General features: G+C 45.6%; 1 protein-coding gene across 1 annotated transcript in view; it reads left to right on the forward strand.

Annotated features, from left to right (window-relative positions):
* Nucleotides 1-18,741, forward strand: part of LOC117349057 (protein Wnt-7b-like) — a 70,341-nt gene extending 51,600 nt beyond the window's left edge. The window contains exons 2-4 of the mRNA XM_033921967.1: nucleotides 857-1,083; nucleotides 1,855-2,147; nucleotides 17,085-18,741. Coding sequence (XP_033777858.1) covers nucleotides 857-1,083; nucleotides 1,855-2,147; nucleotides 17,085-17,564 — 1,000 coding nt within the window. The 3' untranslated portion in view covers nucleotides 17,565-18,741. The remainder of the gene's footprint in view (nucleotides 1-856; nucleotides 1,084-1,854; nucleotides 2,148-17,084) is intronic.
* The last annotated feature ends 3,616 nt before the right edge of the window (nucleotides 18,742-22,357 follow it).

A 22,357-nucleotide genomic window follows, 5' to 3' on the forward strand; every position in this document is an offset into this window, starting at 1 on the left:
ATAGTAAAAGAGGAGCCTGAATCTTGAGAGGAGACATTAGATAATTGAGTGTTCTCAGCCATTGAAATTAGATGTTTATCCATCGGGCCTGTTATCTTTTGGAAAGAGGTTTACGCTTTACTCTTTCCCATTGTGGATCAGACAATTCCTCCTCGGGTCTCCAAGGGGTGTGTCCCTTAGGTCATGCCCCTTCGGGCATGCACCAACAGCAGCGCACCGTTACTGGTGCTTGTTTTTGAGTCAGCTGGTAATGACGTTGAGAACTGGTGTCCAATCCTGGAGCGCAGTTCTTACAGGTAACGGGCAGCACTTTAAGCACTCAAGTTCTCCTCGCCTCCAACTCTCTTGCTACCAGTGCTTGCTTTTGAGTCAGCTGGTAATGACGTTGAGGACTGGCGTTCAATCCAGGAGCGCAGTTCTTACGGGAAACAGGCAGCATTTTTAAGTACTCAAGTTATCCTCGCCTCCAGCTCTCTTGTTACCAGCACTTGCTTTTGAGTCAGCTGGTAATGATGTTGAGGACTGGTGTACAATCCCAGAGCACAGTTCTTACGGGCAACAGGCAGCACTTTAAGCACTCAGGTTCTCCTCTCCTCCTCCCAAAATATTTTTTCAAAAGATGATATTGCAAGTGGGAGGGAAAAACAAAGCACTTGTCTGGAGAAGTTAGTGGGAAAAAAAGCCTCATGTATGAGATGAGAAGTAGATCTGCAGTCTGAAGGCAAATGGATGGAGGGCATGGGTTCTTTTGATGTTATCAGATTTCTGTGCAAATGCAGAGAACCTATCTTGGTTGTCTATGAAATGTATCTCTGAAGTACAACCTTTTATTTCACTACTCTTTTCTGTTTCACAGGGGTGTCCCCTCAGTGCTAGCATTGGGTGCTAGTATCATCTGCAGTCGAATGCCTGGGTTGGCACCACGGCAACGGGCCTTCTGCCAGACCCGGCCAGATGCCATGGTAGCAATTGGTATGGGGGCACACATGGGCACAGAGGAATGCCACTTCCAGTTCCAGCATAGCCGCTGGAACTGCACCGCACTGGGGGAAAGAACCCTCTTTGGTCAGGAGCTGAAAGTAGGTAAGTAGAGCACCTCAACTGAGTGGGATAAGAAAGTGAGGGGGCTCCTTTGACTATGCTGTGTGTGCTTGTGAGGTATGGGAAAGTATATACTATATGTATGTTTGTGAGATGAATGGGTATTTATGTCTATGTGTACCTGTAAAAGTATGTACCGTAATATTGATAGGCAAGGCTGATTTGAGATCTCCAAGGCTATTATGGAGCATGAGTTATGAGTATAAAAAATTAAGAAATTCTCAGTTTGTTTTGGTAGTATGGCTATTGATTTGGAAGAATGAAAAATGTCTACTGCTGATGCTTACAAGAAGTGAGAGGAAGCAGCACTAGTCATAGCCTATTTCAATGAGAAGCCAGCAAATCATATTTCTGTCTGATATTTAATTTAATTTTAATTTAATTTAATTTAATTCTTATATACCGCTAATAACCATGAGGTTTCGAAGCGGTTTACAGAGAATATACATTAAGGAATACAATAAAATAAAATAAGTAAGATAGGTACTTAGAAATTCCCTTCCTGTCCCGAAGGCTCACAATCTAACTAAAGTACCTGAGAAGAACAATTAGTAAATAGTAGAGAATTAAAAATAAAGATAGTGGTAAAATAAGATTAGAAACATCCTAACAAGAATACATTGATCTCTCTTCAGCTACACTTTTTTGGTGTTGACTGAGTCATTGACCCAGTTTATACTTGGGATGAAACCTTATCCCAGTTAACAACAATTCACACCATTTCTTTTTTTTTAATATTTCCATTTGTTCTAGGCAGCAGAGAGACAGCCTTTTCTTATGCTATCCTGTCAGCAGGGATCGCTTACGCTGTTACCAACGCCTGTAGTTATGGAAATCTGACAGACTGCGGCTGTGACTACAGCAAACGTGGCCATTACCATGAGGAGGAGGAGGAGGAGGAGGAGGAGCAGGGTTGGAGATGGGGAGGCTGCTCTGTAAATGCAGAGCATGGAATCCGCCTCTCCCGTGAGTTTCTGGATGCTCGAGAGGTGAAGCGTAGTGCATTGGCGCTTATGAACCTGCACAATAATGAGCTGGGGAGGAAGGTAGGTTTTAGGGGTGAGCTCTAATGCCACAAAGGTGTAACTAGAGAGGGCTAAAAAAAAATCTTTCTGCTTCACAGTATTTTTTATGTACACATTGTTTTTTTCTTTTTTTAGAGATAGTTGGATGATAACATGAGGCATCAGTTTTCAGACATATACAACCTTTCCCCTCTTCCCTTGCTCTGGAATATCCTCCTCTTTGCCCATTGCTGAATATAGTAATGTCTGGTTTTCAACAGAAAATAAGCTTTGTTTCCAACTTCAATATCTCTGTTGAAAAAGCTGGGATGAAGTCAGAGGGTTTTCCCTAGAATCAGCCTATCTGGACTATGGAAGTCCAGTACAAATTTTTCTATGAATTTCTTGGAAAGCTTTTTTTTCCCTTGGCAGTGTTCATGTCATACATGCGCAGCCCTGCATTAGTTTAAGATGTGTTTAATGTATTCCCTCTCTCCATGGGCTTTGTGATGCAGTCAGTGTGTGTAAGCAAGGCATTATGTGCAATGTAGTTCTTACATACTGCAGCCATCCCTGCTTACTGTACAAGCTGTGTTACTAGTGGTCTGTCGCCTAAGACCTCCACCCCTTTTCTCTCATCTAAGCTTGGGTCTTTGTCTCACTGCAGTACATCGTGGTCACTTTTACAACCTTCACTTTGATGGGTTTACAAAGGCATGACCTTGCTCTGTTACCTGGTGCCAAGCTTTGTTTCTATTGGTTTCTTCTCCTCCCTCCCCTGCTTTCTGGGTACTCCCTGGATGCATCCCCAGCCACATGCAAGAATCACTCAGCATTTCAATCCTGAAACTTGGAACACCTTTCTGCCTAACTTTTACTTCATCTCCTTCATTCTTCAAACCTACATCTTCTTCTCCAGCTGCAATATCTAAAATATTCACCAACTGTAACTAAATCTACTTTATTTGCTCAATAAAATATATTTAAAAAAATTATAAGGACTTGCCTGTGTGTGTGTTAGGAATGGTAAGGTTTAACTATCTGCATAATTTTGCCAGGACAGGTAGCTAAACTAGGGCAAAACAGTGAAAACATTGAAATTTAAAAGAACGGCTTCGTGCATTCAGCAGCAGTGTGTCTCAACAGTGAAAAGATAATAAAGCAGCAAAAGCTTAAAAGGAGTATCTGAGAAATAGTGTGCTTAAAATGCCCTCCATAGTCTGTCTGAGTCGGTTGAATCGGTTCAACGGACGGCCACCAGGATGATCTCGGGGCTCAAGGGTCTCTCGTACGAAGAGAGACTGAACAAATTGCAGCTCTACACTCTTGAGGAACGTAGGAAGAGGGGAGACATGATCGAAACATTTAAGTACCTCACGGGACGTGTTGAAGTGGAAGATGATATTTTCTTTCTCAAGGGACCCTCGGCCACAAGAGGGCACCCGCTCAAACTCAGGGGCAGAAAATTTCATGGCGACACCAGAAAGTATTTCTTCACAGAGAGAGTGGTTGATCATTGGAACAAGCTTCCAGTGCAGGTGATCGAGGCAGACAGCGTGCCAGACTTTAAGAATAAATGGGATACCCATGTGGGATCCCTACGAGGGTTAAGATAAGGAAATTGAGTCATTAGGGCATAGACAGGGGGTGGGTAAGCAGAGTGGGCAGACTTGATGGGCTATAGCCCTTTTCTGCCGTCATCTTCTATGTTTCTATGTTTTCTATGAGTCAGGCCAGAATCAAATCAATGGATTTATGTAACTTAGCAAGCTGTGTGCAAGATAACTATGGATCAGTGAAGTCTCAAAAGAGCCAGGAAAGACAGTGTTTTCTGATTTAAATGAGAAGAGTTTGGTGTCTTTAACAAGAAAGCATGTTTCTGTAAAAATTTATAATTTTAAAGACTGCATTCCTAGATACTGAGGACAAAAGGCATTTCCTCAACCGCAATTCCAGTGAGTGATTAGTCAACCGCCCTCCCTTTGTTCTATTGATCTGTTGATTAGTGACAAACTACTGGGAAACCTCTCTGCCTTGGAGAGTGGGGAACTACTCAGTTGTCAGGAGAAGGACTCACTGGTAAGGTCTCTGACTTGGAGCCAACCTCCTCTGACCTCAGGATCTAGTGAAATTTGAGCCAGAACTCTCCAGGCAGGCTATGCAATCAGACCTCTGCTAAGTCTGCTTTAAGTCAGTGAAGAGAAAGGAACAATTGCTCCAGTCTTCCTGCCTGTGACCCCAGTAAGTTCTCTCTAACACAAGAGCTAATTCCCTACAAAACAAAGGAAGACAAATAAGCATACAATGGCAGAATTCAACCCTACACAGCTTGAACTAACCAATGCACTTGCTGTAGAAAACACACAAGCTGAGCAACAAGATAATGCAGAGTGCAGACACAGTGCTCACAGACTCTCCCAGCTTCAACCTGAGGCTAAGACCAAACGGACTTGCAAGCTAAACCCAAAGGTTTTAGAAATTGACTAAACAGAGCAAGAAAAGCATCTGGCCAACCTGGCTAGGTTGTGGCAGAAGATGGAAAAGGACATGAACAGTATATCACAGCCAGGCTCAGACAGTGAAGCCCATATATCATAACTGCAAGTCAGTCACCAGCACTACCAGCAGAGGGCAGAAGAGTACATCTATTTCTTAAGTAAAACCAACACGAGGAAGGAATGCCAAGAAGTCATAGATCAGAAGGGCAAAGTCACAGTAATGAAAGCAATAAAGAGTGCTGAGAATGACCGTATAGATTTTGAAGACAGCACATCTCAATACGCTTGCTCCTTGAGGCACACAGCCAAGTCATCCAGATCTTCTAAATCACACAGAAGCAACTGATCAGGCCAGTCAGAAACCAGCTCAGTGGCTGTCTGAGCCAGAGCTAAAGCAATATATGTAATGGTTAAGGCTCACTTCAGCCAACAAGAAGCAGATCTAAAAAGGGAAAGGTTCAGGAGAAAGAGAAAAGAAGCTGAGGCCACTGCATGCAGGGCAGCTGTAGAAGCCAAGGCCACTGTACTGAACACAGGGCAGCAGAAGAATGCAAAAAAGAAGAGATAGAAATTGCCTTGGAAGTACTCCAGCAGAAAAAGGAAGCAACTACTGCTCAGGCAGAAGCCGAAGTGCTTGAGGAAGCAGCGAGGCAGGATGGTGAAGAGAGCCAGCTAAGCCACCTTGCCTCTGAAGATTCCAGTCAGTGGATCAGAAACTACGTGCTGGGTTGCATCCCTGTGCCTACTAGCGCACAAGCACAGCATAGACCAAAGGGGTCCTTGAGTCTAAAGGATGCACATCCTTCAACAGTGCATGAAGTAAGCAAACCTGAAGTACAACGTGCCTTGGAGGCAACCAGCTACTACAGTGCTCCACACACTTGGACGGCTAACACTCCAGGCACACACACCAAGGAAGATGCTTCACTTCAGCTACAGAGCACAGCACTTACCAGTGCTCAGGCGCAGCCCACATGAGAAGAGTCCTTGAGTTCAAAGAACACACGTCCATCTCCACCAGTGCCTGTGAGAGGTATACCCATGGTACCATATACCCTGGAGGCAACAAGCCTCCATACGCTCAGACATATACAGAGGCACTACCCTTGTCTCATGCTCCAAGTATGAATACCGAGGAAGACACTTTGCCTCTTTGCCAGCACTACATGGAGATGAAGCACAAGTAAGAGTTCAGCAGCTGCTCTCATAGAGGATATTGGCTCAGCATCCCCTGATTAAGCAGGAGCCACCTGAGCAGCCACCCTCTGAACCAGCCTTAAACGGAGGCAAAGTCAAAACAAAAAAAAAAAAAAAGGGGGAAATGAAAAAAGCTTCTTCAATTGAATGAGGAAAATCAAATCTAAATAAGTACAACAGTTCAATCTCTTCCCTAAATAGCAGACAATGTAATTTATGCTCAGAGATTTGGAGGTAAAAAAGAAGGAGTGACCTCCAAAAAACCTCACCACCCAATCATAGCATTTTCTTCCACAGTTAGTAACGTATTCTTAAATGTATTATTCTTCAATGTGAGCAAAAGATAAGCAATACACTTATCTGTTTTTTTGGTCCCGGCTTGACACGTTTCAATCCTTCTTCAGGTGACCAATTAGAAATCTCTCAATCTCTTTTAAGAACAAAATGGGGTTCAGTCTCTCTTAGCGCTGTAAAAACTCTTTCAAATATGGAGCAACTACACTGGCTGGGCAAGGTGTCAGCTAAATGTGTGGAGCAGCTATAGCTTACACACCTGAACGATCCTGCAAAAGAATTACAGGAAATGTGGGAAAAACTTGAACAGTACTATGGCAGCCCAGATGATGTAGAGCAGCCCTGCACAGCATGCGGCCTGATACGGCTCTCACTGCAGCCCGCACCAGCGTGAACTCCTACTAACCACCCACCCACCCGCTTCCTGGTAAATCTTCAGGCAGCTGCCGCATCAATGAGCAAGCCTGCCCCAGAGCACTTCATTCTACTTCCGGGGCAGACCTGTGCTGTGCAGTGGCTGCCTGAAGATTTACAACAGTGTCGCAAACTTCCTGCTACTGTCGCATATGCCAGGACTCCTGCCTTCCTCGTCTTGTCTCCCCACCCCCAGACCAGCAGCGGCAGCTCAGTGTACTTTTAACTTTGCCACACAGCTGCTGCTAGCATTAGTTTAGATGCAGTTTTATCAGGCAGCCTTGGGACATTGCTAGGCCGGCTCACTTCGATGAGGCGAGGCGGGCCAGCCTAGCAAAGGCCCTGAAGTTGCCTGATGAAACCGCATTTAAACTAATGCTAGCGGCATCTGTGTGGCGAAGTTAAAAGCATACAGTGAGCTGCCGCTAGGCTAGAGAGAGAAGAGGTATTGCTGGATAGGGGGGAGGGAAAGGGAAGGGAGAAGAGGTGCTGCTGGCCTGGCAGAACGGGAGGGAAAGGAAAGGTGCTGCACACTGGAGGGGAGGGTGAGATGGTGCATGGGGAGAGAGCATGTTGGGTTGGGGGGTGGGAAGGAGGGATGCCACTCAAGGGAAGAGACAAGGACAGAGCGAGAAAGCGTACAGGAGGCAGAAAGTGTTGGACTCATGGAGATGGTTAGATGGATGGAGAGGACAGAAAGGAGGGAAGGAGAAATGTCTTACTCGGAAGAAGGGGGAGAGAGCAAAAAGTGAAAAAGTTGGACTCATGAAGGGAAAGAGAGAGATGTTGGTTAGGGGAGGGAGGAGCATGCAGGAGGAAGAGAGAAATAAATTTTGGACTAGTTTAAAGGAGGGAGAAATGTTGGACTGGTAGAGGGGCCAGGAAGGGAAGGGAGATGGACTGCAGAGGGCGGAAAGGAAGGAGAGAAAAATGTTACACTGGGGAGGGGAGGGGGAGGGATGAATAAAGGAAGGGAGATATACCAGAGCAGGGAATGGAAGGGAAGGAGGGGAGACTGGTAGTGCTATAGAAATAATAATAGCAGTGGTAGTAGAGAGAGATGCCAGATTATGGAAAGGAGAGGAGAGAGATGCCAGACTGGGAGGGGGGGGGAAGAAGGAGAGAGATGTCAGACCACTGAGAAGAGGAAGGGAAGGAGAGAGATGTCGGACTACTGCAGTGAGTGAGGGTGGGGGGTGGAAGGAAAGAGATGTCAGACTATGGAAATGGGGAGGGAAGGAGAGAGAGATAGGAAGAGAAGACATGGAAAAGTAGATTTTGAGAAGCAGAAAAATTGAATGTTAATGCCAAAGATGGATGCAGAGCAGAAAGTGAAGAAGGAGAGAAAAATAATCAATGGATAAGAAGGCCCTGGAAACATAGTTAAAAGCACAGAAAAATAAAGTCACCAGACAACAAAGGTAGGGAAAATGATTTTATTTTTAATATAGTGATTGAAATGTGTCAGTTTTAAGAATTTATATCTGCTGTGTGTATGGTGTGTATATGAAAAATGAAAGTTAAAAATTGCATTACAATTACTAAAGGGTGCAGGATCTGGGGCAGAGCTTGAGTGGGTTTAGGGTGGAGCTTGGGAGGTCTGTGGATGTCGACATGATGATGTCACGCACGCGCATGATGTCATCACGGCAACGTCCGTGCACTTCTGGGTGCCTCGAGCTGTGGCCACTACCTGCACTCTGAGCTACATTTTCTGACTTCATTGCAGCCCCAGATCATTTTTGAGTTGTGCAGGCCTGCTGTACAGGATTCACTTTTCACCAAGCTGGATAAGTTCCCAGAGATAACCTTAAGCTGCAAGAGCTGGAAGAGTTCCTTTATGAGTTAGAGGCAGCAAAGGCTGAGCAGTGCTTATTTTGGGTGTAGGGCTTATATTAAGACCTACCCTGAAAATCCCAAGACTAGGGCTTATTTTTGGAGGAGGGCTTATAGTAAGACTTACCCCGAAAATCCTGCTAGGGCTTATTTTCGGGGTGGGTCTTATTTTCGGGGAAACACGGTAAGACAGAGACGGCTCTCTCAGTGTCTTCACCATACAACTCTTCTCCCATTATAGAAAGAACTGAGGACCCTATTCAACAGTGCCCCATACATTAAAAAAAACCTCATCCTCTCAACAAATGTTGAAGTTTCAGAAAGAAACCTCTGGGGGAGTGCAAGGAGTTATTCAGGAGGTACAGAGTCTGTTAGAAATGCTGTGCCTCCACAAGCCACTGTTCTAGAGACTGTAAAGCGCCAACCAAGTGCACAGAGTGTGGCAGGGTCCAACACCCAGATAGAACAAATCCAAAACCCCTCCTACCCCTGAGCTGAAGCACAGCGGGGAGACTGAGGAGACAGCTTCAATGTTCCAAGTTACCCCTAAGAGCACAATGGTGTGTGGAGAAGAGCAAGAGAGATCCTGCACTAAGATATGCCTTGCCTGGGTGTACCCCGATGGGCAGCCTGAGAAGTCTGCCAAAATGTACAATATGTTGTCATAGATGAACAAAGCAACAAGTCTTTTGCGAGGCCAGAGTTCTTTAATCTGTTTGGAATCCATGGAAACTAATCCTTATACTGCTTCAAGACTTGTTCAGGAGTCACGCCAGTGACTGGAAGAGTAGAAAATGGCTTCATGATAGAGGCAGTGGATAGTAGCAGCAAGTCACATCTACCTGGTTGAATGTGAACAGATACCAGACAATAGGAATAAAATTCACACACCAGACGCTGATCAGTATCACCCTCAACTGAAGCCTATAACCAGCCTACTCACACCGCTAGATACCAATGCTGAGATCCTACTCTTGCTGGGCAGAAATGCACTAGAACTGTTGTACATCCATAAGTCACGCAAAGGCCCGCATGACATCCCTTACGTACAACAACTTGATCTGGGTTGGATGATAGTGGGCAATGTCTATCCAAACAGAATCAGAAAGCCAAGTGCCAGCACAGTCACTACCAGTACTCTGGAAAATGAGCGCACTGCTTTGTTTGAGCCATTCACCAGCAGCATTACTACCAAAGAAACCCACAGTTGAAGAGAGCAATCCCTTGACTCATCACCTCACACATGGTCTCCTCAGTAGACCCAGGAAAGGGCCTCAGGAGCCCAGATCTTCAGATACCTGAAACTGACTTGGCATCACCTAGGAACCTAGACACCAGGCTCCTATGGGAGGCAATATCAGGTCCAGCACTGTGGTAGTGGAGACCTTCAGTCTACCAGTCACAGAAGTGGTACCTCTACATGAAGATGGACATTGTGGACTGTCCACTCCAGAGACTAAAGGAGGAAATAGCGGAACTACAACAGCAAGTTTGCAATCTATCCCTGAAAACAGGAGTGATCCCAGAAGATTGGAAGATAGCCAATGTTACGCCCATCTTTAAAAAGGGATCAAGAGGTGACCTGGGGAATTACAGACCGGTTAGTCTGACCTCGGTTCCGGGGAAAATGGCGGAAGCGCTGATAAAAGACAGCATCGATGAGCATTTTGAAAGAAATAAACTTCTAATCACAAGCCAACATGGCTTCTGCAAGGGGAGATCGTGCCTAACGAACTTTCTACACTTCTTCGAAAGAATTAAAAAACGGATGGACAAAGGGGACCCCATAGATATCGTATATTTAGATTTCCAAAAAGCCTTTGACAAGGTACCCCATGAACACCTACTTCGGAAACTGAAGAACTATGGGGTGGAAGGAGATGTACTCAGATGGATCAGAAATTGGTTGCCAGATAGGAAGCAGAGGGTAGGAATGAAGGGCCACTACTCGGACTGGAGGAGGGTCACGAGTGGTGTTTCGCAGGGGATCGGTGCTCGGACCGCTGCTATTCAATCCTATATAATAAAAGGCTAACTCGCGCATGCGCAGTCCTATTTTCGTGTTCCGTGCGCTGTAGGTCTGTGGCCGAAGGAGTGCGCATGCGCGCGAATACGTCACCACCCGATCGCCTCCACAAGCCGGACCGCAGCCAGACGACGTTCTCCGTTTCTCCTGTCGCCGCCGCCGATCTCCGTTTCTCCTTTGCCGCCCACCCCCTTCTCTTCCCGCGGGTCCAAATGGCGATTCAAGCAGCGTGTACATCAGTCTCCACACGCTGCTTCGGGCCCTTCTACTGCCCTGATTTGCTCTGCCGCATCTCTGATGATGTCATCAGGGACGTGTCAGAGTAAATCAGGGCAGAAGGGCCCGAAGCAGCGTGTGGAGACTGATGTACACGCTGCTTGAATCACCACCTTTGTAGTCCGGCCCGTGGGAAGGGGAAGGGGAAGGGGAAGGGACAGGGGCGGGTAGAGGAAACGCTAATGCTGCTGCACAGGGAACTGGTGGGGGGGGGAGGGAAATGGAGGGGAAGGGAATGCTGCTTTGGACGGACAGACAGACAGAGAGAGGAAGGGAAACACAAAGAAAATAAGAAATACACAGGGGCAGGTGCTCAGGGAACTGGTGTGGGGGGAGGGAAATGGAGGGGGATGGAATGCTGCTTTGGACAGACAGAGAGAGGAAGGGAAACACAAAGAAAATAAGAAAGACACAGGGGCAGGTGCACAGGGAACTGGTGTGGGGGGAGGGGGATGGAATGCTGCTTTGGACAGACAGACAGAGGGAGGAAGGGAGACAGAAAGGAAAGAAGAAAGACACAGGGTCAGGGAGATACACAGAAAGACAGACAGGCAAAGGGGGCCAGGGACAGAGACAGACAGAAAGGACAGCGGGAGCCGCGTCAGGAGGGGTGCGGGATGCGGCAGTGGGAACTTTTCCAATGGGTGCAACTGGGCAGCTGTCGGGAACCTCTGATCAGGGGCAGAGCAAGGTAAGAGTATCATAGGGATAAGAAGGAGGAGGGAGGATAAAAAAGGAAGGGATGCCTACTGCTGGACAGGGGGAGAAGGAAAGAGATGCTGATGGACAGGGGAGGTGAAGAAAAAAGAACGGAGGACTAATGTTGGACAGGGGGAGAAGGAAAGAGGTGCTGCTGGACAGGGGGGGAGGTAAAACAAAGGGAGAAGGGCTGCTGCTGCATAAGGAGAGCAGTGAAGGGGTGGTGGTGGACACAGTGGAGGTAAAAGGAAGGGAAAATGGACAGGGGGAGCAGGCAAGGGGTGGTGATGGACAGCCAAGGAAAAAGAAAGGCAGAAAGAAAGAAAGCGGCTAAGGAGAGAGAGAGAAAAAAATACAGACACACACACATATGTTCTAGCACCCGTTAATCTAACGGGCTTAAAGACTAGTATATTTATAAATGATATAGAAACAGGGACGAAGTGCGAAATAATAAAATTTGCAGGCGACACTAAACTATTTAGTGGTGCTCGGACTAAAGAGGACTGCGAAGAATTACAAAGTGTGACAATCCTGCAACCCCGAGGCTTGTCACAGAGAGATTTGGGAGGAATTTCAAGCCCAGATGCAGGAGGGCGAACCAAGTCAGAGCCCGGGGGAGTAAGTCAGCTGACTATCCTGTGGACTCAGAAGGAGAAAGGGAAGAAGATCCAGACAACTGGGACTTCCCTGATAATGTACTGAGATCAGACAATAAAGATTGGCCTTATTGTTTTACAGAGTCTGTGAAGCAGAAGGCAGCACAGCAGGGTGCCTGGAGAACAGTTCAAGCCAAGGGAAGAAAACTTTCTCCCCTGCAGGAAAAGGGGAGTGGTTTCTTCCCTCAGCTTAAACTGAGACTCTCTAATGAACTAGGGAGAGAGGAGGAACATGGCAGAAAGGAACCAGCAGATTCCTCAGGAGAAGAGCAGAGCAGGAGCCAGAATCCCAGCCTGAGGCTGAACTAGCCTGGAAACACCCAGTGCCCCTGTCTCTGACCGACTGGGACATGCCAGAGGTACAGGTTAGACACTCTCCTGTGGATCCATGTATGCCTGAACCTATGTTGATAGGAGAAAGCTATACCTCAGGGGAAACCCAGAGTGAGCCAATGGAGATTTCCTGAGGATAAGGTGAGGGCTGGGAAAACGTTTTTCTGCCTACTGTTTCTCTGCTGTCATGCTGGAACCTGGGGAATGCCTAACAGGATGTTAAAGTGTTGTAAACTGCTAAGTTGTGTTCCTGTATGCTGGAGTTGTGTAAAGCACAAGAGCTGACAGATAGGAGATGTTTAGCCTAGCTTACTTAAGCAAACTCTGTGCAGGGAATTTGCCTAAGGTGTCTATGATTCCTGATACCAGACCTCCGTTCAGGCACAGCGGTTGGCTAATTACATTAACAAACTGTGGGAGGTAATTTAACTCCGTGTGCTTTTTGAGCTGGATAAAGCTCCAACTAAAAGGATTGTTCTGTTTGACCTGCATTATCTCCTGCAGTACAAATGCAGGAAAATTGTTGCCAAATAAACAGGTTCTACAAGACTGCTTAGAATAAGAGAACCTGGAACTTTGAGGGCAGTTAGCCCCTTTAATGAATGCACTCTGGTGAAGGAAAATGCTTGCACTATGAGGCATTTAGGAAGTCCAGAGTAGTGGGAATTATATTTTTGATTTTGAATGAACTTTTTCCTGTGTACAAAATTTATGTTACTGGTGAAACCGGTCTTGCCTGAGGTTGCCAAGGCCAGTGGCCCAATAAAAGCTATGATTTATTATTGAAGCCATTCTGACTGCTGGAGTTTTCTGTGCCAAGAACACACCACATCTAGCCCAAGAAAACCATAGGGGTATCCAGCCTGCAAGGTAGCCCTACTTTAAAGGGGCTCACGCCAGGGTGTCAGAATACGTCACTGCCTAGCTACCAAAATCCGCTCGGCCAGAGACTAGGAGGTGACAAAAGGGACCTGAACGAGCTAGGGGAGTGGGCAACGAGATGGCAGATGAAGTTCAATGTAGAGAAATGTAAAGTATTGCATGTAGGAAGCAAAAACCCGAGGTACAGCTATACGATGGGAGGGATGTTATTGAGTGAGAGTACCCAAAAAAGGGACTTGGGGGTAATAGTGGATAAGACAATGAAGTCGTTGGCACAGTGCCCAGCGGCAGCTAAGAGAGCGTATAGAACAGGGGTACCCACACTTTTTGGGCTTGCGAGCTACTTTTAAAATGACCAAGTCAAAATGATCTACCAACAATAAAAAAATTTTTAAAAACCCACAAAGCACACTGAAAGGCAGAGAAAATGTTAATTATCATTCATATTCCGGGTTTTTTTCAAAGAGGTCAAGGCAGATGACTCTATGCAATGTCATCTCAATAACAACCATACAAAAATAGACAAATATAGCCCCTCTCTTTTTACTAAACCACATAGCAGTTTTTAGCGCAGGGAGTTGCGCTGAATGCCCCACGTTGCTCTCGACGCTCATAGGCTCCCTGCGCTAAAAACCGCTATTGCGGTTTAGTAAAAGGGAGCCATAGTACAAAATATAGACAGCAGATATAGATTCTCAAAACAGACACATTTTGATCACTAAATTGAAAATAAAATCATTTTTCCTACTTTTGTTTGGTGATTTCATGAGTCTCTGGTTGCACTTTCTTCTTCTGACTTCTTCTCACTTCACTCTGGCTGCACTTCTTCTGATTTCAGCCCACTCCTGCAGCCAATATTTCTTCCCTTCTTTCATCCTCCTATTTGCTTTCTCTCTTCCAGACCTCATTCTCTCCCCCAACTTTTTCTTTCTTTCTCCCTGCCTCCTGTTCTTTCTTTCTCTCTCTCTCTCCATGCCCACTTTCTTTCTGTCTCCCTGTTCCCTTTTTCTTTCTGTCTCCTGCCTGCCCCCTTTGTTTCTTTCTCCCTGCCCTCCCCCAAGCCACTAGATTTGCCGTCGCCACCGGGGAACAGGCCTCCAAGCCACTGCCCCCCAAGCTCTGCATGCAGAAGCCTTGCACTGACCAGCATTCTGCTCCCCTTCAATTCTGATGTCGGAGAGGAAGTTCCGGGCCAGCCAGGCAGCGATTGGCTGGCCCAGAAATTCCTCTCCGATGTCAGAATTGATGTCGGGGAGAGGAATGCTGGTCAGCGTGAGGCTTCTGCAGGCCCAAATCTCCGGACCCTCAGGGCCAAGGAAAAGAAAAAAAGCCAGTCTTCCATGAGAGCCGTTCCAGTCTCTTTTTAGCACGACACTCAACTTCCCATTTTCAGGCTCAAGACGTCAGAGCAGCAGCAGCAGCTCCGGCATTTTTGGGCAGAGCACCTCCTGCTCCCGACCGCCTTTCTCCAGTCTGGCTTGTCGACTCCGCCAGGGGCAGCCGGTGCTCAGCTCTCCAGGGTCATGACTTCCCTAGACCTCCCTCCCGCCTTCTTCCGAAGGAAGTGACATCATCCCCCAGTCGGAAGACGGGTTCTGGTAGTCGGGCAGGAAAGGCGCAGTGAGAATGAGTGTGTGTAGGGAACCTTGGGGAGGTTCCGGTGGGGAACCTTGGGGAGAGGAAGGCTGATAGGCCGGCCGATTGGAACTGCAACACGAGTCTATCACGGAACCCGGGATGGGCTCCGCGATCGACTGGCGTTGCCTTCCCGATCGACCGGTCGATCGCGATCGACGTATTGGGCACCCCTGGTATAGAATGCTAGGTATAATCAAGAAGGGTATTACAACCAGAACGAAAGAAGTTATCCTGCCGTTGTATCGGGCAATGGTGCGTCTGCATCTGGAGTATTGCGTCCAATATTGGTCGCCGTACCTGAAGAAGGATATGGTGATACTCGAGAGGGTTCAGAGGAGAGCGATGCGTTTGATAAAAGGTATGGAAAACCTTTCATACACTGAGAGATTGGAGAAACTGGGGCTTTTTTCCCTGGAGAAGAGGAGAATTAGAGGGGATATGATACAGACTTACAAGATCATGAAGGGCATAGAGAAAGTAGAGAGGGACAGATTCTTCAAACTTTCGAAAACTACAAGAACAAGAGGGCATTCGGAAAAGTTGAAAGGGGACTGATTCAAAACCAATGCTAGGAAGTTTTTCTTCACCCAACGGATGGTGGACACCTGGAATGCGCTTCCAGAGGGCGTGATAGGACAGAATACGGTATTAGGATTCAAGAAGGGATTGGACAATTTTCTGGAGGAAAAGGGGATAGAGGGGTATAGATAGAGGACTACTACACAGGTCCTGGACCTGTTGGGCCGCTGCGCGAGCGGACTGCTGGGCACGATGGACCTCTGGTCTGACCCAGCAGAGGCATTGCTTATGTTCTTATGCAAGAAAGATGCCATCTTTATGGCCAAGACATCGAAAGAGAGCCAGATATGAGATGGCATGCTGCAACTTTAATTGGGGACAAGGCTGTCAATGGTCTTGGAGATGTCTTCAGAAGATTCTTCTTGGTCTGTGAACCCAGCCTCATGAGTGCTGGCAAGGAACAGCGAGGACCCTCTGACTCACCACTGACTTCATGCTCTGCATACCACACAAAGATGTGTAACTGCCAAGGATGACCATTCACCCTTGAAGATCAAAAGACTCAAATACTCTCTTTCTCTTTATGTCTTCTAGTGTTGTTGTTTGTTTCTCATTTCAGCCCCTACAAGATGTCAAGAAAAGCCAGACGCCATCCAGCCTTCAAACTCCAGTTATACATGGACTTTGAATAAACTTTGCATGCTGCCAACATGTTAAGTTTTTATAACAGTAATAGTGGTATCTACCAATACAGGCAGGGAGTGTTCTGCCCCCGGCAGCCCTGCACTAGTTTAAGATACGTTTAATATATTCCCTCTCTCCATGCGACTTTGTGATGCAGTGTGTGTAAGCAAGGCATTATGTGCAATGTAGCTCTTATATACTGCTGCCGCTCCTGCTTATTGTACAAGCTGTGCTACTAGTGGTCTTTCTCCTAAGACCCCTCTCCTTTAGGGTTTTCATCTAAACTTGGGTCTTTGTCTCACTGCAGTACATCCTGGTCACTTTTACAACCTTCACTCCAATGGGTTTGTAAAGCTATGACCTTGCTCTGTTCCTATTGGTCTCTTCTCCTCCCTCCCCTGCTTTGTGGGTACTCCCTGAGATTCTTTTGTCTCAACCCCAGTCACACATATGGCTCCATCTTAAGCACATGGTTGCATCCCCAGCAAAGCACCAGTGTTCTCACCTTAAGCTACCCAGCCACATACAAGAATCACTCAGCATTTCAATCCTGAAACTTGGAGCACCTTTGTGCCTAACTTTTATCTCATCTCTGTCCTCCCTTCATTCTTCAAGCCTACATCTTCTTCTCCAACTGCAACATCTAGGAGATTTACCAGTTGTGAGGAAATCTACTTTATTTGCTCAATAAAATATATTTCAAAAAATTATAAGGACTTGCCTGCATGTGCATTTGGGAATGCTAAGGTTTAACTATCTGTATAATTTAGCCAGGACAGGAAGCTAAGCTAGGGCAGAGCATACTGTATGAACCAACTGGCTATTCTTTGTATCTCTGGTGTGCCTATTTCCTTTGCAATCAATGGGCCGGTGTCTTCCTTTGTCCCATTCAATCAATGCTCCAGCCTCTACATTGTAAATATAATTAGTGCTGCAGTCTCTGGGCTCTTCTCATTGTGCTTTTTGTTTCTTTGTTTTCTTTGGGTTGGCGGTGACCCCTGATCGGGTGCTGGATGGCATCTAGATGTTAGAGACGTTCCTGCGTTTGGAATGCAAGTGCCACGGGGTATCAGGTTCCTGCACCATGAAAACCTGCTGGGTAACACTACCTATCTTTCGGGAGTTGGGCTTTGCCCTTAAGGAAAAATACAATACAGCAGTAATGGTGGAAGCTGTGCGTGGGCGCCGCCAGCTACAACCTACCTTCCTCAGGCTCAAGCTGCCTCAAGGCTATCAGAAGCCTGCTGAAACAGATCTGGTGTTCCTTGAGGCCTCGCCCAACTTCTGCGAGGCAAACAGCACCACAGGCAGCGCAGGAACCCAAGGCCGACTCTGTAACCGAACCTCATCTCATGAAGACAGCTGTGAGATGCTGTGCTGTGGCAGGGGCTACAGCACCTTTCGGTATACTCGCTCATGGCAGTGCCACTGCAAGTTCCACTGGTGCTGCCATGTGACCTGCAGCACCTGTAGTGAAAGCACACTTGCCCACACATGCAACTGAGAATCACTGCTGCTAGGATATCCTATAACTGAGCAGCACTGGCGAAGCACCCCCAGAAAACTTGTAGCTCTTCCTTCCCTCTTTAATGTTAAGGTGGGGGTAAAGCTTTCCTTTACAGCCCAGTACTAAATGGAAATTGCCAAATCTGAGAAACAGGAGAGCACTTGTCAGTTCACTGGAAGATACCACAGGCAGATCTTAAGTTTTTGTTTTAAAGTTCATGAACATTTAAAGCCAATGGCCCTGACTGCCTCCTAATGGTTGTTCTGAATAGCACAACTTGAAGATGAACTCCTAGCACTCTGCACCTTGGAGATACAAAAAACACAGGGTCTCCCTGAGAGGTATATTGATTCAGAGCTTCTATCATCCTGTGCCTATGGTGATACAGGAGCTAAAAAGGATTACCCTGTTGTCCTGCTTACCAATTATGGATTGAATCTTCCTGCATTGCTCTTCCATTATATACCCATGAACACACAGATAAATAAAACATATCTTCCTTAGAAGGACATAAACTGCATTTTTGCACAAAGAGGAATGAATACTTTCCTGCATTTTAAAAGGTGCTTCCTCTCATAGGCCAAGCCGTAATATTTAAGTGTTCTTTCAACATGACCGGAGCCATTGGTAGTCCTTTCTGCATGCAGAGCATCTGCAGCCTTGGGCTGGTGGAAGAGTCTCAGTGTCAACCCAGTGCTGGCCTAAACCTTAAATCTTGCCTGAAATGATTCTAAAGCAAAACAAGTAATTTATTGGCACATATTGATGTTTTGTGACATTATTATTATATTTGGTAAATGTTTTCTATTTTTTGTTTAAACTCTTATTTTTAATGAAATCGCAGTATAAACTGAAAATGGCTGTGGGACAGTATGAGCAGGTTTGTTTGATAATATTGAGGCCAAATTATTTCTCTTTCAGTGAGGTTTTGATTGAGGGGAACTTTTTTATAACAGAAATCATTTCTGTAAGGCAGGTCACCCTGGAAAATGTGAAAATACAATACAAATACTCATACCAAGGATTTAAATGAGCAGAGCTATCTACTATGGTAGGCAGCACTGCAGGTCTCTGTCCTCTTTAACATAGGGTCATAATAGTATTCTTAGGTGTTTTAATCACTTTCAGAAAGGAGCAGTGATGGCTATGTTTACTTTTCCAAAAGAAAGAGGGTACGAAGTCATTTAGGGGCCTTTGTACCAGACTGCAGTGAAAAGTGGTATTAGTGTAACCCTGCACAGGTCTTTCTCATCTATTAAGGCCATTTTTACTGCAGGGGTAAAATGTCCAATATTTCCTGTTTTCCCATTAATGGCCACATGCTAATTTTCCCCATTAGCACATGAGACCCTAATGCCACATAAACTTGCACTAATTGGTTAGCTTGCAGCAAATCTGATGTGTTAACCGATTCGCATAGAACATGCCTATTCTCCACCTCCCACACATCCCCCCTCCCCCACAAAAAAGTTCAAATATTTTAGTGCATGGGTTACACAAACACATTTGAAAATTACCAAAGGATGTCTCTGAGTGAGCACCCCAAGGTACACCATTTTAAGCATAGTGCTCACCACTGCTTTGTTGAAAAAAAAAAAAAAGGGCCCCGTAATGATTCTGACACAGAGGGAAAAAGTGTCATGGCAGAAAGAGCAAAATATCCATATACTGGCTTCCAGTAGTCTCTGTATCCATGCAAATTGCAACTCTGACAAGAGCTATATCTAAAATGCAAGCACTGCATCTTCCCTATACAGATGTGTATTTTTGACTTGTCTTTTGAAGTTCTTAGGCTTCTGCAGCTGGTGTCATGATTGTTGCAGTTGTCCTGACAAAATTCAAATACATGATCAACAGACTTTCCTGCCTTAATCACCTCAAATCCCAGCCAATCAGGTTAGAGGACCCATTATATATAAAAGACAAATTGCAGACCTCACAGAATATCCTGAAGAAAGTCACAGCACAATGGCTGAAATATTGGTTCTACCTACCCAGCCACGGTAAGACTTGGACAACTGCAACAATCTTGGGTTTTTTTGAGGGACCATTGAAATTTACACTCCATGCAAGATGGAAGTTTGAAGGGATCATCTCAGTTTCTGTTTTCTGGTTTTTTTCTGACTTTATTGAGTTTCTAAAGCCAACAAAAATGCAGTTTCTGTTTTCATGGTGAGGGACTTTTGGCTTGGAATAGTAGTTGAGGGTTTTTTGCGTTAGTGTTATTTTCAGAAAATATTGAGTTTAAAATCTGCCTGCAGGTTTTCATATACAGTACTTAGGTGGGTTGGTGCTAACCTTTGGGAGCACAGACACTACCTTTTCACCATGCTTGCTGAGTTGAGACATTGAAGAGCTCCTGGATGTAGCATCTCTTTTAAGCATTTTACCCCAGATGAAAGGGGAGTGGAGAGTGGAAAATAGAGATGAATTTTTTATAGTAGCTGCTAGGGCGTGGGTTCTGGGGATCTGGGGAATGATCACTTGATTCACTGGAGGGCTAGAGAGATGAGAAGAGACTGTTATGGTTAGGTTGTGGGAGCAAACACAGGCAAACTGATTATGGGGAAATTTGGCTCACTTTGGTAAATTCCTGTTATGTTAGTTCAGGCACATCAGTCCAAACAGCAGGGTTTTGTGCTCTCCCTCCAAACTATGATTGATAGAAACATCACAGACTATACCAGATTGACAGTTTCCTCTTAAGCTCCTCCTTTCATTACAGCGCTATCAAAGCACTAAAACAATCAAGAACTAGGGATTCATTAGCATGCATTCAGATCAATTAAGCACCTTTAAAATTTTAGTATGTGCAATCTTGATTGTGCACACATAATCCTACAAATGAATGCACATAGAATCAAAGGTAAAACAAGTATTCAGGGAGGAAAAGATAATAATAGCCTTTAGTGAGGAGAATGTTGGGGTCATATGCGCACTGAAATTATTCTTTGACAGTGTTTATTTAAAACAACTAAAGAAAATCACTCTAAATCTAGAAGATGTAACAGAGCAAATTGACAAAGTTAAAGAGTAAAAGGAGCATAAGAATAGCCTTACTGGGTCAGACCAGTGGTCCATCAAGACCAGTAGCCTGTTCTCACAGTGGCCAAACCAGGTCCCTAGTACCTGGCCAAAACCCAAGGAGTAGCAACATTCCATGCTACCAATCCAGGGCAAGAAGTGGCTTCCCCCATGTCTGTCTCAATAGCAGACTATGGACTTTTCCTCCAGGAAATTGTCCAAACCCTTCTTAAAACCAGCTACACTATCCGCTCTTACCACAACCTCTGGCAATGCATTCCAGAGCTTAACTATTCTCTTGAGTGAAAAAATATTTCTTTCTATTGGTTTTAAAAATATTTCCCTGACACTTCATCAAATGTCCCCCAGTCTTTGTAATTTTTGACAGAGTGAAAAATCGATCCACTTGTACCCGTTCTACTACACTCAGGATTTTGTAGACTTCAATCATATCTCCCTCAGCCTTCTCTTTTCCAAGCTGAAGAGCCCTAATCTTTTTAGTCTTTCCTCATACGAGAGGAGTTCCATCCCCTTTATAATCTTGGTCATTCTTCTATGAACCTTTTCTAGTACTGCTATTACCAGAACCAGATGGTATTAAACCCAAATATGAAATTGCTAAGCTTAAACTGTAATCTGTAACCTATCATTTAAAACAACCACAATATCTGAGCACTGGAGGATGGCCCATATGATATTTACTTTTACAGTTTAAAGGGTGTGAACCTGAAACTGGAACCAAGCAAAATGGGAGCCACTATAATGAAAACAACATTATTGCCCACATGGAGCCTGTTTTATAAAGCCACACGGTAACGGCCCCGAAGCCCATAGAGATTTAAAGGGCTTTGGGGCTTTTGCCGTGCGGCAGCTGTTAGCGTGGCTTTGTAAAACAGGCAGATAGTCATACATGGCTTAATAGGAATAAGTCAGTGTGGGTTTAATAAAGCAAAATCTTGCCTTACTAATTTGTTACCTTTTATTTTGAAGGTGTAAACAAATAAGAGGATCTATTACTAAAAAGCAGCCCGTATTATTTGCCACAGTATCCATTTTTTCCTATGAGCCCTGCTGCAGATAACATGCACTAATCTTTAGTAAAAGACCCCGAAAGTAATTCATAGTAAGCCAGCTGATATATTGCATTTGGATTTTCAGATGACATTTGACAAGTTCTCCATCAGACATTCCTCAGAAAATTAAACAGTCAAAGACTGATTGGTAAGGCCAGTGCAAGGGTATTGGTGTGCTAGGTGAACCTTTATCCTTATGTCCTCCTCCTCCTTTAACCTAAATTTATTTGTACGCCCTTAGGGCCTGATTCTGTATAGGACGCCCTGTCTCAGCAGCCGCCTAAGCGGCTTTTGAGAATCGCATCTGTCTGCACAACCCCACCTAACCACCCCTACTCTCTAACCGGCATCCATGTCACAGGCGCCATTTAGAGAATCACGTTGCTTGCTAAACTGATTGTGGCAAGGGAATCTCCCTGCCACGATCAGCTGAGCAGCAGCGGCAGGGAACCCCCCAAACTCCACCGCAAGTCGGTCAGCAGAAAGGATGTCCACTCCCTTCTGCTGCTACCCCCGACCCTCCCTCCCGACACTGTCTGTGGCAGGAGGGAGGCCCAATTCCTCCTGCTGCAAACCTCAAAACAATCCCCAGCAAGAGGGATGCCCACTCTTTTCTACCGGCACCCCTCAACATCCCCAGCAGGAGGGAAGCAAACTCTCTCCTGCTGGCACCCCCCAACATCTCCAGCAGGA

This window comes from Geotrypetes seraphini, chromosome 1, assembly GCF_902459505.1.
Source record: "Geotrypetes seraphini chromosome 1, aGeoSer1.1, whole genome shotgun sequence".
NCBI classification, from domain to species: domain Eukaryota; kingdom Metazoa; phylum Chordata; class Amphibia; order Gymnophiona; family Dermophiidae; genus Geotrypetes; species Geotrypetes seraphini.